This window comes from Microcebus murinus, chromosome 1 (assembly GCF_040939455.1).
Source record: "Microcebus murinus isolate Inina chromosome 1, M.murinus_Inina_mat1.0, whole genome shotgun sequence".
Lineage (NCBI taxonomy): Eukaryota > Metazoa > Chordata > Mammalia > Primates > Cheirogaleidae > Microcebus > Microcebus murinus.
The window spans coordinates 141,084,035-141,103,750 of NC_134104.1; the positions used below are offsets into that span (position 1 = coordinate 141,084,035).

General features: G+C 34.8%; 1 protein-coding gene across 50 annotated transcripts in view; it reads right to left on the reverse strand.

The window, feature by feature from the left end:
* The window catches only part of CLASP2 (cytoplasmic linker associated protein 2), a 194,468-nt gene that overhangs the window by 110,757 nt on the left and 63,995 nt on the right, over positions 1-19,716 (reverse strand). For 25 of the 50 annotated variants that reach the window (XM_076006146.1, XM_076006141.1, XM_076006137.1 and 22 more), the window contains one exon: positions 5,312-5,391. In XM_076006146.1, coding sequence (XP_075862261.1) covers positions 5,312-5,391 — 80 coding nt within the window. Of the gene's footprint in view, positions 1-5,311; positions 5,395-19,716 lie in introns of all 50 variants that reach the window. The other 25 variants (XM_076006145.1, XM_076006142.1, XM_076006138.1 and 22 more) reach the window with 1 other exon arrangement.

The window sequence follows — 19,716 nt, forward strand, 5'->3', positions numbered from 1 at the left end:
GTAATAAAGTTATTTCCCATTCTGGCATCATTTCTTAATGGAGAATAGAAATACATTATAGACAATAATAAAATGAAATGCTTTGTCTTCCTTCCTTCCTGTTACTCTTTTTGCCATTTCTCCCCTCATGAGTAATTTCAAATATACTCTTAAAATACTTTGTAGTTTTAAAACAAGATGCAAATATCCAAGAATTAATAAAAATAGGTCTAATTTCTCAAAATGACTTCAAGTATATAACCTATCTTATAGCATTGACATTCTTAAAACACAATATTGCAAAAAAGACATGTTTTAAGTGAGTTTTGTTTTTCCTCTCCTCTGCATGATAAACTGAAGTTAAGATAGCTACATGTTTTCTTTCCTCTAGGGCTGTAGTCCCCAACCCCCAGGGAACAGTAGGAACAGGCTAGCCAGGAGGGAGCGAGGGGACAGCCGGAGAGCCAGAGACCCAGGGAGCCAGGGAGCGAAGCTTCATCTATATTAACAGATGTTCTCCATCCCTCACTGAAAACATTGTCTTCTATGAATCTGGTCCTTGGTGTCAAAAATGTTGGGGACTGCTGCTCTAGAGCCAATCATTTGCCAAACAGCTAAACACCATTACTGTTTCATTTATTTAACAAATATTTACATAACAGGGATGTATTATGCAAGGCATTAGGGAGATTAAGGTGAGCAAAAATAGACATGGTCTTTGCCTTATGGAGGTTACAGTCTAGTCAGGGAGATTTAAAATAATTAATCAAATGATATAAAACATGAGATTGCAAATAGGAAGTACCACAAAGGAGATTGAAAGTCCCTATATATCAGATTAATCAGAGTTAATCTCATAAGTTTTACAGGATCAACTGGCAAAGAGGCAGAGGGTAGTGAAGGTATGAAGCTGGAACAGCTGCAGTCATGCTGCTGACCATTAGGGAAGACAATGCAGAGGAATCAGAAATGAGAGATGGAGAGAAATGGAATTCTGGTGGTATCATCTAAGTTCCTTCATCAAACTGCACTACCTATATCTTTCACTTTCAACAGCTATTAAATTCACCTTTCACTTTAAAAAGTGTGTGTGCATGTGTCCTCAAAGAAACGGAGGGCATGAGACAAGGCTGAAGAAGTAGTAGGGGACCAGATAACATTCTGCTGAAGAATGACTCTTGGGAACTTCTAAGCTGGATCTTTCCTGCCTCCCATCTTCCTTTCACAATAGCCCTTTCGTCATTTTCCAGAAGAAAGGCAGGCCCCTCTCCCACCCCTAATCTTACTATGATGCACTGCCCTGGAATACAATGCAAGGCTCTCCTTCCCCAAACAAGGAAAAAAAGGGTGAACTCAGAAATTTACTTCAGTGATGGGGTACACAGTTTTTAAACACTGTTTTAGTGAGTATACAAGCAAAAGAAGTTTGAAAATTAGTAAGCTAGGAATCTGTTGCAGAATGATACCTAGGTTTCTAACTTTTGTAATTAAGTAATAGTTTACACATACAGAATACTGGAAGACTAGGTTGTCGAGGAGGAAGATCAACATTTTAATTTCAAACACAGAGCTTGAGATGCCTCTGAGACATCTAAAAGGAGCTATCAAGTAAACAATCACAGTGGATAAATTATTTTGGAGCTCAGGAGAGGTCTGGCCTGAAGATAAAAACCTAGGTGTTATTTATACAAAAGCGAGAACTGAAGCCATGGTGACTCACTAAGAAAATGCAGAGTGAGAAGACAGAGCCCAGAACTAACCCTTAAGAAATTCTAATATTTAATAGCCAAGTAGAGAATGATGTACTTAAAAGAAGACAGAGATGAAGTGAACAAGAGGTATAAAATGATATAACATCATATTATAAGCACTGAAAAAGAAACAACAAAACAGTGAATGTAGTCAACAGTGCTAAATACTGCTAAAATATCAAGAAAAAACACTAAAACTGATTTTGGTGCTATGAAGATGATTAGTGATCTACTCAAGACCTGTTTCAATGGAGGAAGAAACTGGAAAGAAGTGAGATGAAATGAATGGCAGGTGGAGGTATGGAAATATCATGTATAGACAACTCTTTTGGAAAGGCTGTGAGGGACAAAATAAAGAATATCTGGAGGATATGGAGTCAGGTGAGACTTTTTTTTTAAGTTGAGGAACCCAGCCAAGTTAACAGTGAGAAGGTTCCAGAAAAGAGCAAGAGCTTGAACCTACATGAGATCACTGATTGTGTAAATGTGTTAAGAAAGTAGGAAATAATGGGCTTTGGATCACTGGTAGAGGTGCTGGCCTTTGAAGAAGGACCATGTTCCTGGAGCAAAAGGACAAAAGGAATGTACAGTGGGAAAGAAGGTAACAGAAAGATGGTGTTCCCTTGATGATAATGACTTAATAAAGTAAGAGGCAAGGTCATGTAGTGAGAGAAGAAAGGAGAAAGCCATGTTGGTAGATGGAAAGAAACATGTCTGATAGCTGAGGAAAGCAGAGAAGTAACTTGATCACGGAAACATAGCAAGGATATGAGATTGTTGAGGGCTCATTTATGTGAATTCCACTAAAAATCATGTGTCCTAACATGTGACTTTCTCTAGCAGCACTACTTCTGGGCTATGAACATAAAAAAAAGTTAAAAGTTGGGAATCATCCAGAGTTGTAGTTTTACAAAATGGGTATTTAAAAAAAACAAAAAACAAAAAAAACATTACTTGATATTTTACTGTGGGAAAAAAAAAATCAGAGAAACAAGAGATTTTATTATTTTGTTTGTAGTCCTACTGCAAGAAACCATAATATTAAAGCTTAGATGAAGCCAGGTGCAGTGGCTCACACCTGTAATCCTAGCACTCTGGAAGGCTGAGGTGAGAGGAGAATGGCTTGAGATTAGGAGTTCGAAACCAGCCTGAACAAGAGCAACCCCCTGTCTCTATTAAAAGTAGAAAAAATTAGCCAGGTGTGGTGGCACATGCCTGTAGTCCCACCTATTTGGGAGGCTGAGGCAGAAGGGAGGAGATTTGAACCCAGGAGTTTGAGGTCGCGGTGAGCTATGATCACACCACTGTACTCTACCTGGGCCGACAGAGCAAGTCTCTGTCTGGTGGGGAAAAAATGCTTAGACAAGAAGGAAAGTAGAAGCGAGAGATGATGAATTGAGAGTGAGTATAAAAGGCAATGGACTGAAGATCCTTGAAATCATGGAGAAGCAGTTGTTGGAGTACTTGAAAAAGCAAAAAGATTCTGGTCAGTAGTGAGATGCTTCAATTAATAACTCTGGAGATAGAGCAATAACATACAGATGACTTCAAAACCCAATGTGTGACTATGAAGTGGATAACTAAGGTGAAGAAGGAGTAGAGGTCAAGAAACTGATGGGTCATCCAAATGGAAACTGAAGTCATCAAAAATGTGTCAAAGTTTAAGATAATTCTAATAGCTAACATGTACCCACCATGTACTTCATCTGTATTGTTATATTTAATCCTCACAATAACCCTCTGAGTATGTACTAATAATTCCTATTTTAAGATGAGGAAACTGAAGTACTGAGGGTTAAGTAGTTTGCCCAAGGTAACACAGCTAATGTGGTAGAGCTGAGATTCAAGTCTTGGCAGCAGTGGAATACTGTCCAGATCAGTACCCAGCAATAATAAGGAGAGTGGTCACAGAGCATGAACAGGTGTAGGAATAATGGTCACCAAGTGGTAATGAGGAGAACGAGCACAATAAACCTACTATCAATTGCTAAGGGCATGAGAGTCAAGAGTAATAAATAGCCTCCCCTTTGAAGAGCTTCAAGAAAAAAAATCAGATTTTGATTAAGGCAATGATGTTGAAGGGACTCTCAAAAAATAGAGTTAAAGACTTAGAGGAATTACTGCTTATGAAACAGATGTTCCAGAGGGTATAGTGGAAGGTGTGGAATATTTGGAAGGGGGTGTGTATGTGGCAGATGATCAGTTGAAAGAAAGCAATGAGTAACTGTGAAACAGCTTTTCCTTCTCCATAAAGCTGAACAGCCCTTGCCTTCCCCGATACCATGATGTTACCAGTCTGACAATAACATATTGAACAATAAAAAATATTCAAGTCCAATTAAGTTTTATTAATTGTTCCTATAGCACTAATCTTTCTCTTCTATGAAAGGTCTGGAAAATACAAAAGGAGGGAGGGATATGTTTTTCCTATTATTAAAAAATAAATATCTTTAAGAAAAATATTTCAATAAAGGGAAAATATACTCAAATTAGAGAATTTTTTAAAGTTTTCTCACAATTTTTAAAGATCTTAAATAGTTTAAGGACAACATTCCCTTTCAGAGAGCTAAGAAGGTAATACACTGGAAAAATATTTTAAGTGACAACTTCAAGTGTTGGCAAGGATGTGAAGAAATGAGAACTCTTATACCTTATTTGTAGGAGTCTGAACTGGTATAAAAACCCTATAGAGTAACATCTATTAAAGTTAAAGGTTCCATGCAATTCCATTCCTAAGTTCACACTTAAAAAATATCTTATTTTAAGATATTTATTTCTTAAATAATAGGAAAAATATCCCTCCCTCCTTTTGTATTTTGCAGACCTTTCATTTGCAGGTAAGAAAATATCTACAAATAATCAAGGACATACGTACAAAAATCTTCATTGCAGCACAATATGTAATAGCCAAACCTTAAGAAACAACCTAAATGTCCAATCAACAGAACAGATAGATGAACTGTGGTCTGTTCAACATAATAGAATACCATCTATCAATCCAAATGAATGAACTAGAATCACAAGTTTTACATTGTGAAAAAATATAAAAACCAATATTGAGTAAACAGTCAGGCTGCAGAATGTTATTTACAATACAACACTTATGTGCATTGTTAAGCCATGGAAATAATACTATTATTTATAAATGTGTCTACTCTGACATCTTCATTTATGTCTAGGTGAATGCTTTCCAAATTTCTATTGTCAACTAATTTCCAATATTCTCTGGACTCAAAGTTATTAATTCAAGAATCTGAACTTTAAGTAAGACATTGCTACCAAGGATATATGCAGAATCAAATAAAAGGAAAAAAATGATAAGATTTAAAATATTAAAAAAAAAGATAAGTTAGACATTGCAAGATAATGTGATTTACTAATACAGATTCAATTTTACTTGAGCCTCACTAAAAAAATCACTTGAAAATCTAATCGTGTCAACAAGTAACAGTTTGGTAATGGTAAGTCAAATATTTCATTTATATAATCATTTAAGGAAAAAATAATTTTAAAAAAGGGAAAAAGACAATTATATGAACAGGCACATAAGCAATATTCATGGGGAGTGCCATGTCACTTACCTGAATAGAAGGGACATCTGTAAAAGCTTTTATAAAATCATCTTCATCAACTGCTCCAGCACCTCCTTCCTTGGAAGCACCTGCTAATTAAAAGGAAATTAACTTCCTAAGGTTTATTTTTAAGCATTTTAGCACTAAGGACAACATGAAAAATAAAACCCTTTGTATATTAACAAAGGCATAATTTTGAGGGCTATTCCATTCTATAAAAAAGCATTTAAAAAATCTCCAATTTTCAGAAAAGTCAAGGTACTCAGCAATAGTTGATTAACTCTCCATAAGGTACTAGGCTAGTCTGGCTGTAAAATTCAAACTGTAAGGGTAGAGTGCCTGACCTTCCCCCACTCCATTCAATGCATTAGCAAACACACAAATACAAGTGAAAGGATAAACATTTAAAAAGTTAGTGACATTTTGGGCTGGATGATTGGAAAAAAAAAAAATTTGAACAGCAACTTGAAATGACACTAAGTGTCAAGAAATGATGGCAAGTAAGTGATGCAGAGGATCCGTGTATGCTGCTATGGTCAGGAAATCATACATGAAAGAAATGAGGGTCTTGAAATAAAATTTAATTATTCAAACAAATGAGCTGTGTGGTTGAACAAAATGGACTTCAACTACACAAAATGTATATCAGAACCCTGGCTGATACAGGTGGTATTATTTTCTACTTCACACACTGATTTCTTCACAATGAGAATTCAATAAACAAAATGAACTTCAACTACACAAGAAGTATATTCCAAGGAATGATGAACTTTAAAAACCTCTTAAATTAAAAACATCTCAGCAATTAAGTTTATCATCTACCAAAAAAAATTAATACTTCAAAACTGGATCTAAAAAATTAATATCATCCAATAAAAAGTACTCAGGATTTCCAAAGATATGTGAGGAGGTCCTAAGTCTTAAAAAAAAAAGTTTGGCCGGGCACGGTGGCTCGCGCCTGTAATCCTAGCACTTTGGGAGGCCGAGGCGGGCGGATTGCTCAAGGTAAGGAGTTCAAAACCAGCCTGAGCGAGACCCCGTCTCTACCAAAAATAGAAAGAAATTAATTGACCAACTAAAAATATATATACAAAAAATTGGCCGGGCATGGTGGCGCATGCCTGTAGTCCCAGCTACTCGGGAGGCTGAGGCAGGAGGATCGCTTGAGCCCAGGAGATTGAGGTTGCTGTGAGCGAGGCTGACACCATGGCACTCACTCTAGCCTGGGCAACAAAGTGAGACTCTGTCTCAAAAAAAAAAAAAAAAAAAAAAAGTTTGAAGATCTTTGTATGTAAATTTTAATAGCAATAAGAGATAGACCAGAGAACAGCATAACAAAGTTGTAAGGCAAGAAAACTGCAAATTAGGCCGGGCGCTGTGGCTCACGCCTGTAATCCTAGCTCTTGGGAGGCCGAGGCGGGCGGATTGCTCAAGGTCAGGAGTTCAAAACCAGCCTGAGCAAGAGCGAGACCCCGTCTCTACTATAAATAGAAAGAAATTAATTGGCCAACTGATATATATATTAAAAAAAATTAGCCGGGCATGGTGGCGCATGCCTGTAGTCCCAGCTACTCGGGAGGCTGAGGCAGAAGGATCACTCAAGCCCAGGAGTTTGAGGTTGCTGTGAGCTAGGCTGACGCCACGGCACTCACTCTAGCCTGGACAACAAAGCAAGACTCTGTGTCAAAAAAAAAAAAAAAAAGAAAACTGCAAATTAAAAGTAGTGATAATAAATTTAATAAACTAAAAGGGAAATTAAAGCATGCTTGCTATAGAAAATTCAATTATAATAAGTAAAATTACAGAGTTATATTTTCAATATTAAAAAATCCAATGAAACTAAAGTACTCTCAACTCCACTCCCATGATTAGTCTTTGCAGCTAACTGAATAACTGCAAATAATCAGTTAAAGCAAAGAAACAAGAAAGAAGATATAAAACCATATTATCTTAACTAAACATCTTAAAATATACATTAATTTGTGGGTCTCTTGATCTGGGACTATTGTTTTTCACTATGGGCTCTCTGATACAGAATGAAGATGCTTAGATTTTTACAATTTCTCCACAGTCTTTCACAGCTGAGGCAAATTGACAAAAATTCCTTTAGGGACCTGTCCTTATCAAATAATTCCTAAACACCAGTTTTCATAAAAACTTTCTTTCCACATTCACATTTTGTTCATTTATATACCACTTTCTTGCAAATTACTTTGTTAAAATAATAAGGGCAACCAATAGGCAAATTTGAGAACAAGTAATTGACTCCTGGAAAATATGTCTCATCTGTGGAGGAGACATGTATGTACCACAGATGAGACAGTAATGACCTTAGTGCACTCAAGAATAGAAGCCAGACAGTTTTACAGAAGAATAGAAAAGTGAAGAGGAGATCAGTTTGAAGAATTACCATAGTATATGCAGTTTACAAGAGATATCATATATAGAACAGAATGTTAACTCCAATATATAGCCTAACCCACTAGCCATAAACACATCAAAAGCCTTCAAGAGAATGCAGAACATCTGAATAAATCTCAAATAAAACCAGAAAAATGTGACATTGACTAAAGACACACACGGGGAAGGCTGATTTTGAAAGTCATAATTCACTTTAATCATAACATCTTTATTATCCATGAGGCATATCTTATGCGTGACCCCCAAAAAACTGGGGAGTGGGTGAGGAGTACAGAAATTAAATGGCTTTTAAAATCTCACACAAGTTGTTCAGAGAAAAGGCTACAAATATCACTATGGCTATCTCAGATATGACAATCTGGTTTCCAACCTAGACATAGGCATTACTAAATCTGGTAAAAGCCTGGATGATTTGAATAGTTGACCCCATTCTACCTCATTCTTACCTTTGAGAACCACTTTGTCTAAGGAGAGCTGCTGCTAATGGGAATGCACTGGGCACATAAACAGGGTAAAGACAAAGGAAATGCTGAGCCCCCCATTCTAGACTGGCTTATCTTTTGCATGTACTGAAAGTAAATCTTTTATGATTCTAGTTTGCCTAATGTTTCCCCTCACCTTGGTCTTGATTTTCTGGCCAAGAAAACAGAAAAAGGATATCTGCAAGGGAGAATAATCTGTTGTATGAACTGTTTCATTTCACAAACATCATTCCATTTTCTGGTACAGTTTTAAGTTCACCTAAAAAATGCTATACAATACTTTTAGCACCAGCAAGGAGAATGGATACAATAGGAAGAGAGCCAAAAAGAATGGATCCTACTGCCAAATATTTCCACAGAAAAGGAGAGAAAAGTGTGCACAGCAAGAAAATACCTATTTAGATATAATAAGTTTGACAGCAGAAGCACAAGTAGAGACTGGGCTTAAGGGAAGAGAATGTTAGCTTCCAATCTGACTAAATCTTCCTCAAATATAATTGGGTCAATCACCACACAAGAAGTTGTATTAAATGGGCTAAACTAGCAGAAGAGCTCTGCTAGTTGTCTAACCACTTTACAATAGCACTAAGCAAATTTTTTTGTTAAAGGGCCATGTATTAATAGTAAATATTTTAGACTTTGTGGGCTATGGTTTCTGCTCTAACTAGTCAATTCTACCACTAGAGCGTAAAAGCAGCCATAGACAACATGTAAATAAATGAGCAAGGTGGTGTTCCAATAAAGCTTTATTTATGGACACTGAAATTTGAATTCATATAGCTTTACATATCTTGCAATATTATTATTCTTTGAAACATTTTTAACCATGTAAAAATGTAAAAACATTCTTAGTTCATGGGCAAAACAAAAACAGGTGGTTAAGCCTGTGGGCTACTATTTGCTTGACCCTCCTGTAGCACTCACCCCAAGCTAGTAATTACTTGGATTGTGCATGTAAGTGGGGAGGAGAGATTAGAAGTTACTGCCATTCAAGGGATAACGATGTTTTCCAGTGTGCTAGACTGGTTAGAGTAGACACATCTCAGAAATTCCCAAATATTACCTTAGAGGTTTAAGTAAGAGAAAATCCCATTCTATTTAGTCCTTAACTACTACTAAGGTGAAGTACTGGATACAAAGGTGAATGAGGCAAAAGGATAAAACAGTATGCTTCAGATACAGGAGTGAGAAGAACAGAGTCCCAGAGGCGTAGAAAAAAGCAGGTTCTTTCTCAGGCTATAATGAAGAGACAAGTACTAAAGAACAGGATGAATTACTGAGAAATAATATGGCAGTAAATATGGAGTAAACCCCAGTGAAATTCATACAAAATCCATAATTTTTCGAGAGAGTTGGACTAATGAAAGCATTGGCTTTCAAAGAGTGCTCTGTACTGCTTTGTACCATTGCAATGAATAGACAGTTTAAAACAAGAGCCTTCTGGAGGATCCTCAACTTTTTAAGAGAAACAGGCTGAAGAAGATACTCAGGTGCAGCAAACACATAAAGAGCATTACTTAAGTAAAAGGAGGAAAGGTCTCAAGGGAAAGGGCCAAGTCTAGGACAGAACCAAGAACAGAAGAAAGCAATGAATGGAACCCTCATCAAAGAACATGCATAACTGCTGGGGTAGGGGAACCTGATAACAGATCCCTGGCTGGATTTCAAAATTGCTGTACAACAGACACTACTATGAACTTCCTGTTCCTCCTTTTTTTTTGAATTGGAGTGGCTATTATGTTTATCCTGTCCTAGTACCACCACTGTATATTGAGTATGTGGTGAGCAGGTAAAATGTCATTAGTTCATATCCTCAGGATGGAGAGAAGCCACATCAAAGAACCCTCATCTGCACCTGGACTTGACATAGATTACAAGATCATGAACTTCAAGCCAGATGCTATAATTAGGATGAGATTTTGGGGAGGATGTCTATGAATGTTTTTTGTATGTAGGCGGCATGTGAATTATTATGGTCAGAGGGCATACTGAAGTAGGTTGTTTGCAATGACGGCTGCAACAATCCTCTCATTCCTGATTGCAGGCTCCTTTTACAATGTGACTTTGCAGCTCTTCCCATTCAAAACTGAAGTCCCCAACAAGTGGGGAAAAGTAACCTAGAATTCTTAGATTGATGTAAGACCTAAAAAGCTTCTAGAATCCCCATTTTAGGCCCAAAGGATTCTCACCAACTATCAAACAATGAGTTCACAATCAAACATCAAATACACAAAAAGGCAAACCATTATGAACTAAGAGTCACAGGGAACAGACAATAGATTTAAAAGCTCTAGATATAAGAATTATCCAATATGGACTACAGGTATGAACATATATGTTTAAAGAAACAAAGATGGAATCACAAAGATAATCACTCAACAAGAGGCCATTAGAAATGAAAAGATGAATTTAGAGGGGGAAATGAAACAACTTAAATTGAATAATTTGACTGTTGAAATTTTTTTAAAAATTAATTATAATGAAGAAATAATCAGAGAAGTGGAAGATACATCTGAATACATTACCCAAAATGTAGCAAAGAGAAACAGGAAAATGGAAAGATATAAAGAGACACAAAGGACAATAAGAGAATGTCCAATATACATCTATTTGGAGTAGCTAAAATATATAGAATAAAAGAAAGGCAATATTTAAAAAGAGTGTGAATTTTCCAGGTTGATAAACCAGGAATCTATAGACTCAGGATGCACAACATAACCCAGGTAAGCAAAACAGATAAAAAGAAATCCACACCTAAAACTCTGTGGTGTAACTTCACAGCCCCAAAGACAGAGGTAGTAATCAGATAAAAAAGAGACCACCTAGAAAGGAAGAATAATTTGAACAGATTTCTCAAAAGGAACATCAGGAGCCAGAAAGACTATTACTAAATCTTTTAAGTTTTGAAAAAAGATATTGTCTAAAATTGTGTACCTAGCAAAGTTAACTTTTAAAACTACAGTGAAAAAGATTAAATGCACTGAAAATGAATAAAACAAAACCATCATCATTATTTAACACATTAACTGCCATGTGAGTTGTATTTAACTCATGCTAGTTTTAAGCCTGCAGCCTCATGAAGCATATACTCACACATCTCTTCACCTTGGGAGCCACATGAACTATTTTTCAATTTGCATATAACTCACACACAGAAAACAATAAAAAACAGCAAAATTTTCATTAAATTAGAAAGGATCATTTTGTTTTCTAAGTTTTTATTCTGTTTGCATAATAAAACACTGTGGCCCCATGGCAAATATTTTTTTTCTAGTGTAGCAATCAATGTGTTAAAGATGGTATGGGGTTGGCAAACTTTTTCTATAAAGGGTCACATAGTAATATTTTAGGTTTTGTGGGCCATATGAGCCTCTGTTGCAATTAATCGACTCTTTGCAAATGAATGGGTATGGCTGTGTTCCAATAAAAATTTATTTATAAGACCAGGTAGATGGCCAGCTTTGGCCTGCCAGATGTAGTTTGCCAAACCCTAGTGTACATAGGAAACCCAAATTACCCTTTGACCAACAAAGGATACAGAATTTCAGTTAGATAGGAGGTATAAGTTCAAGAGTACAACATGGTGATTACAGTTAATAACAATACATTGTATTTTCAAAAATTGTTAAGAAAGTAGATTTTAAGTACTCTCACTACAGAAAAATTAAGTATGTGAGATAATGAATATGTTAATTAACTCAATGTAGATATTCCACTATGTATACATATTTCAACACAATGTAGTACACAATAAATATACAATTTTTGTCAATTAAAAAAATATATAAGGCCGGGCGCTGTGGCTCACGCCTGTAATCCTAGCTCTTGGGAGGCCGAGGCGGGCGGATTGCTCAAGGTCAGGAGTTCAAAACCAGCCTGAGCAAGAGTGAGACCCCGTCTCTACTATAAACAGAAAGAAATTAATTGGCCAACTGATATATATATAAAAAAAATTAGCCGGGCATGGTGGCGCATGCCTGTAGTCCCAGCTACCCGGGAGGCTGAGGCAGAAGGATCACTCGAGCCCAGGAGTTTGAGGTTGCTGTGAGCTAGGCTGACGCCACGGCACTCACTCTAGCCTGGGCAACAAAGCGAGACACTGTCTCAAAAAAAAAAAATATATAGTAAAGTCATTAAAATTCAACTTATAAGGTAGCTGGATATAAAATCAACGTACAAAAATTAATTTCCTTTCTAAGCACTAACAACAAAAAAATTTTAACTTAAAAAATACTATGCTCAATGGTAACAAATACTTAGAAGTATTTAGAAATCAACCAAACAAATGAAAAACAAAAAAAGTGAAAAAATTTTGGAAAATAATAAATTGTAATGAGATAGAGTACTGATTGGAGAAATATTCCATGTTCATGAACAGGAAGAACTGGTATCATAAAGATGTCTAGTCTTCCTTAGGTAATGTAATAATAATCTAGCTTCCAATGGGTGTCTTGTAGAACTTGTCAAGTGAATTCTAAAATTTATTTGGAAAAGCAATGAGTCAAGAATGTTGAGACATTTCTGTAGAAAAGAGAGGGAGTACTTGTCCTACCAGATATGAAGACTTACAAAGCTGAAATAAGTATGAGAATTAGGTTCTAGTGCAGTGAATGACCAACTAACCAAATAGAAAGTTCAAAAATAGATCCACAAATGTATGAAACTTTGATACATAAACAGAAAAAATAGGAACCATTCAATAATAATGTCTCCAAATTCAACAAAATGTTAAGACAATGGATTATCCAGTTTTTTTAAAAAAAAAAACAGATATTTCCTTTTTAGGTACTAAAACTTACAGTAGACATTTGATTTACTTGGGAAAATGGAAGGCATTCAAATTCAAATAAAATGTTCAAATAAATATTCTAAAACCCACTGAGACCAAAAAGAGCAAATATAATCACCCATAGCCTATGCTTCTAATATGACAAAGAGACAAGTAACACTGAAACTTCAAACTTCAATTTATAAGTAAATAAGGAAAACGTAAACACCCAAGACCAGCAATGTCAACTACAGAGCTCTTCCTATAACAGGTAAATCACGAGGATCTGGGCAGTTGTGTAACATAAACATCAACTAAGGTTTCCGCTAGATATAAGTAGCACTTGGAAGGGAGAGGTAACTCTTTGAATATCGGCAGATAAAGGAAAGAAAGAAATAAGAGATAAGGGTTCTACTGAAACAGTATGGTAATCACAGAATCAGAAGCAGAAAACCTCCCACATATCATTCAGTAAAGAAGCTGCATTTCACTATACCAACAGGAGAGGGCATTCTTGAACTAAGAAACTGAGCAAACCTTTTTTCCTGGCCCCACATAATCATTTGTTATTTGTAGTCCAGGAAAATCCAATAAGTTATTGTAAATGGAATAAGTACTCTAACATCTATACTAGGCTACAATAAGAAGAAAACAAAGAATGAAAATCTTTTCTGCTGATCAAAGTAAAGTAATTCCCTCAAAAAAACAAAAAACCGGCCGGGCGTGGTGGCTCACGCCTATAATCCTACCACTCTGGGAGGCTGAGGCGGGCGGATTGCTGGAGGTCAGGAGTTCGAAACCAGCCTGAGTAAGAGCAAGACCCTGTCTCTACTATAAATAGAAAGAAATTAATTGGTCAACTAATGTATATAGAAAAAATGAGCCGGGCATGGTGGCGCATGCCTGTAGTCCCAGCTACTTGGGAGGCTGAGGCAGCAGGATTGCTTGAGCCCAGGAGTTTGAGGTTGCTGTGAGCTAGGCTGACGCCACGGCACTCACTCTAGCCTGGGCAACAGAGCGAGACTCTGTCTCAAAAAAAACAAAACAAAAAAACCAAGTAGATAAAAACTATAACACTCTACTCCAACATGAATTCAATATAATTAAACAGCAATTGTAGGTATGAAAGAAAAGAGCAGGAATATCAAATATTCTGAATATATATGGAAGATATATATCTTCCATAAAAACAGCTGGGCTAAAGTCACGAGAGAATTTTCTTTTAAAAGACAAAATCATCTGAGAAATAATTACTAAGTATGCAAAAGAGAATAAATATATCCTGGTTTGAATAAAAAAGGCTGTAAAGATATTCTTAGGGCATTTTAGGAAGTTTGAATATAGAAACAAAGTGCTTAAAAGAAAGTGAGTATATACGTTAAGAATAAATTTAAAATAAAAAGGCTAGAGAAAAAAGGTAAACATCACCACAAAGAAATAAGACAAATCCAGAACAGGACAATTTTATAAGACAACTGGCATAGACTTTTCAAAAAGTCAATGTCATGGAAATAAAAATACATGAGGGGACTATTTTATAGATAACATTATAGAATTTTCTTGCATGTGATAATAATATGATTATAATGGAACATGCCTTTTAAGTCTTAGGAGGTACATATTAAATATTTGGGGTAAAATGTCATAATGTCTACAATTTGCTTTCCAATGGTTGAAATTTTTAACAAAAGAATGTGTGGGAATATATTTACAGAGAAAGAATTTAAACAAATATGGGAAATAACTAGTTATTAAATACAGGTGATGAGTGTTCACTGTATGTCAACTTTGCTGTATACTCAAAATTTTTCATAATGAAAAGTATGGGAAACCACTCACTAGGCTAGAGTAGGTACAAATAGATCAGAAAAAAAGGTAGTATTTCAATTTAATGGAATAAAGGATGTTTTATTTAATTGCACAGATATAATTGGCCATGGATAAGGAAGAAACAAATGAAAAAGAATATACCACCACCTTATACAAAAACAAATTTCAGGTGTACTAAACAAGCTAAATATAAAATAGTTAACGTTTTAGAATAAATGAGACTAGTTTTATAATCTTGGTACTGAACAGTAGTCCTATAAGACAGCAAAGTTGGAAGTCAAAAAGGACAGATATTTTACCTAATACAACAAAAACTTTTTAAACTTCATATAAAAATGCCATAGACAAAAGAGATACTGAGGAAATACTTGTAACTTTTAACAAAAAAATAAAAGGTCTAATCTTTTATTTTTAAAAATTCTAATAAATTGATGAGAAGACAAAACAGCACGTAATTCATAGAAGAGAATATGGTAATTCCTATTAATGAATTTAAATATTCTGAACAACTTCAGGAGGACAAGGTCTTTGTTTTTACTCATTGACATTTCCCAGAGATTACAAAGGTAGCAGCTCACTAAAAATCTTCAGTAAATGTTTGCTACCTGCTGGCCAGATAGGTGAATGGAAAATGCAAATTAAAAGAAGGAAACACTATTTTTTGCCCATCAAAATGGCAATAATTAATGAGGCTGTTATATTCAATGCTGGAGAAGGTAAGATAATGTTTTTACTAAAATCAAAAACACATACAACCTTAGATTAAGCAATTCCATTTATAGGAATCTGTTCTACAGAACAGAAGCACCAGGATGTCAAAATATGTAAGTACATGGGGATATACATTGTTTGCAATGGCATAAAGTAGTAAACAACTTGAATGACATTGACAGGGAAACTGTTTATTAAATCATAATGTATCAATAATGTGGAATACTCTACAGCTATTAAAAGGATGCAATAGCTCTTATTCTTTATGTTGAAAGATGTTCAGTGAAAAAAAGCAACTCACCAAGTATTTATTGGTATGTTTAACATGGGAAAAAATAACTCTGAATGTCTACATAAATGAACATGGAGAAATAGTTTGTGGGAGGATTACATATCAAACTTAACATTGGTTGTCTCAGGGTGATGGGATTAGAGAGGCAAGATATTATTAAATGTTTTTTAACCTCCATTGTTTAACAATGAGCATGACGTTTTTTGGGTTTTTTTTGAGACAGAGTCTCGCTTTGTTGCCCAGGCTAGAGTGAGTGCCATGGCATCAGCCTAGCTCACAGCAAACTCAAACTCCTGGGCTCAAGCAATCCTACTGCCTCAGCCTCCTGAGTAGCTGGGACTACAGGCATGCGCCACCATGCCTGGCTAATTTATTCTGTATATATTAGTTGGCCAATTAATTTCTTTCTATTTATAGTAGAGTCAGGGTCTTGCTCTTGCTCAGGCTGGTTTCAAACTCCTGACCTCGAGCAATCTGCCTGCCTCGGCCTCCCAGAGTGGTAGGATTACAGGCGTGAGCCACTGCGCCCGGCCAAGCATGACTTTTATATTTTAAAAAAAATCAAGTTATGTCTTTCAGTTCTTTTCATTAGTAAGAAACACATAAATTGGTTTTTAAAAAGAGAAATGACAAGCTAATAAAAAAGATAGTTTAAATTCACAACATGCCCATTACAGAAACAATGCTTGCTTCTTACCAAGTCAACTATATTGGAATGTATGTGACAAAGATAAGCCTGGGATTGCAGTTGTTATAACCTCTACTTTGTATCAATCAAGTATAATAATGAGTCTAATGGAAAATTCCTCATATGCAAGATCTTTATTAATGATATTTCACTCTTTTGTGAGGCAAACCTTGAATCAATTTGTGTTCTTATAATGAGGTTTTACAATTTTCTAACACTTAAATTTCAGTCAAAAAATGCAGGCAAATGAAGTATGGGAAGACTGAAACGCAAACAATAACACTGGTTGGTGGAATAATGGGCAGGTACTGTAATTATCTTTGTAAGTTTAAAATGATAAATTAAACATTCCATATGGTCCTCTTGGTGCCTTATTAGTAGCACTGCATATAGTAAGTGCTATATACAAGTGTAGATAAGTGTAGTAAGTGCTATATACAAGTGTATATACACAGTCTCTCTGTGGAGAGACTGGGTCTTCAGTTTAGCTATTCTATTTTAATCAGAATTGTTTATTTATATTAACATTCTGAATGCCTCAAAAAATAAACCTTACACAATGAAATTTTTTCTCACTTCAAGTTTTACACAGGAAATAAAACAAAACTGAGGACACAGAAAATAATTACAGTACAACACATATATTCTTATATACAGAAAGAAATAAGGGAGCTTACTGATTTATAGTTATAACAATTTATATGTTATTTACTCAAATCATATTTACCTTAAAACCAAAGTTAAGATAGATAGTATCAGGGTATCTTATAATGGATGGTCAATAATCTGGAATTCACAGTAATTTAAGACAGACTGGTGGCTGGTCAATACCTAAAATTCCAAATTTCAATAATAGTGTTTTGCTATATGGGATAAAAAATAAGAAATGTGTACCACGTGCACTATTAGGAGGTGACCCAGAGATCAACCAAGAGAAAGCCCTTGACAGTGGGCCAAGCACTGGGTTTTTGTCTCATCCCCCCTGCTAATAACTATCTGCTACTGGGCATGTCATTCAGCTCTCTGAGGCTCCGTCTCTTCACCTGAATTTGGGTCAGATCATCTTTAAGACCACTTCAGGTCTAAAATCTTCTGGTTTAGTATCTCTCCCTGTTAGTAAGGGAAGAAGATAAACAAAACCAAAACACACAAACAGAAATGTTATTTGTTTTTACATAAAGTGCAAAAACAAAAAATTGAGTTCTCCTAGTCAAAAAACTTAGATTCCAGAAGTAAACAACAAATTCTTAAGATTTATTTTATTAAATATATACTGATTCTCATGATCTTTATTTGTTCAAAAGAAAAGACAATTTTGTTTGCATGATGGGAAAAATGTGAATGATTAGCATTATTTGTAGAAAATAGATTTGTAGAAAATAGATTATTTGTAGAAAATTATTTGTAGAAAATAGATTTTAAGAATGTTTTAAGAAAAACATTCTTAACAAAATCTCAGGTCAAACTTAAATGAAGTAAAACAAATATGAAATACCCTAAAGATGAGAAATGCTAATGAATTTAAAACTGTAGTGATTACCTAATTATAAGAATTGAAAGTAAAAACTATTTCAAAGTAATCTTTGACATTAGATGGAAACAATAGAGAAAATACAATGTCCTCTTGAATGAATGAGTGAGTGGGAGAGAACAAGAGAACTTAGAATTGATGATTTGGTCAATGACAAGTCTCAATGATTATAGAACAAACCTCAATGACAAGTCACTAACTTCAAAACCTGGTATTAATTATAAACATTGACAATTATGTCATAATCTAATACAACTACTATTTTTTAAACAGAACACTAGACAAAGTGATTGGTACAGGAACAGGGATATTATAACTCAGAAAATTAACTTGAAGAAGGCAATTTTGACAAGAAAATACTAAAAAGCATTTCTACTTCCAATACAAAAATTAATGTTTGCTTATTGCCAAATATTCTAATTTGCTGGGAATCATGCTACAGGTAGTTGAGCTTTAAAATAACTAATTTATAAGTGCCAAAAAGTAGTAATCATTACTGCAGATTATAATCTCAGAGTCACAGAATCTAGAAGAATCCTTATTTGTCAATAGAGATTAATGTGATAGTAGTATAGCAAACTGATTTTTGTGCTTTGCCCACTTATTAGATGGGTGACCCTAGGCAAGTTACTTAACTTCCACAAATTGCAGTTTGCTCATCAGTAAAATCAGGATAATAAAGTATCCAACTCAGGGGTTTTGAGATTTAAATGAAAGAATATATATAAGAACACTCAAGAATTTTTTTAAAAAAATTATTACCTAAAATACTATGAAGATAAGTATTTTAAATAATCAGCTACCTTTAGCAATTGTATTTCAAACCATTAAGCCAAAAGAAAAGAAAATATGTTTATCTAAATTCCTAATATGAAATTATAAGTGTTATCTAGAAAATAGATTATTTAAGAGAATTCACTTTATCTCTATTCTAATTAGTATTGCACAAAGATAACACTTTTGACATCTGCATAATATGGGTTTTTATAGAAATGACATATTGGTATGGGCTTGGCCATAGCCTTTTTTTCAGTTCTTACAATTACAATATTAGAAGAATAGGTTAGGCTATTGAGGCCAAAGAACAAAGCAAACAAACATGCACAGAAGATTAAATAAAGATTTATGAGCTTTAATTAACTGACTAGGATACTTTGCTAAAAATAGCATAAATCTCTAATCTTGATATATACCTCTAGGAGAAGTAAATTATATTTCAAAACTTCAAAAGTAGATTCAGTCAGGATTCCAAAGCAGCTCATTTTATTTTGATAATCTTACCTGAAAAGAGATTTGTCAAACCCAGTGGGGCTGTGACTGGCTTATACCATCATTGTACATCTCCACCTACCATATTCTAATTAGGAACTAATTCCATCTATCTATTTATTATATACCTAGGAGTAGCAAATAAAATGTTGAGACTTAATCATCATCATTTCATATGAATTTACAGGAAAGAGAATGTATAGTCCAGACAACAGAAACCCAAAGATTCTACAACTCTAAGAAAACTTTCTACAGCTAAATTAAAATCAGTAAGTTTCTGCCAAGACCAGAAAATCTAAAGTTAAATTTTCAAAGAAGGGCTAACAGCCAAGAATGCATTAATTTAAAAAGCAATATCAATATTCTCTGGCTAGTAGCTCCTTTCTTAGATAGAAAAATGGACAGTGAACCTAAATGAGTTA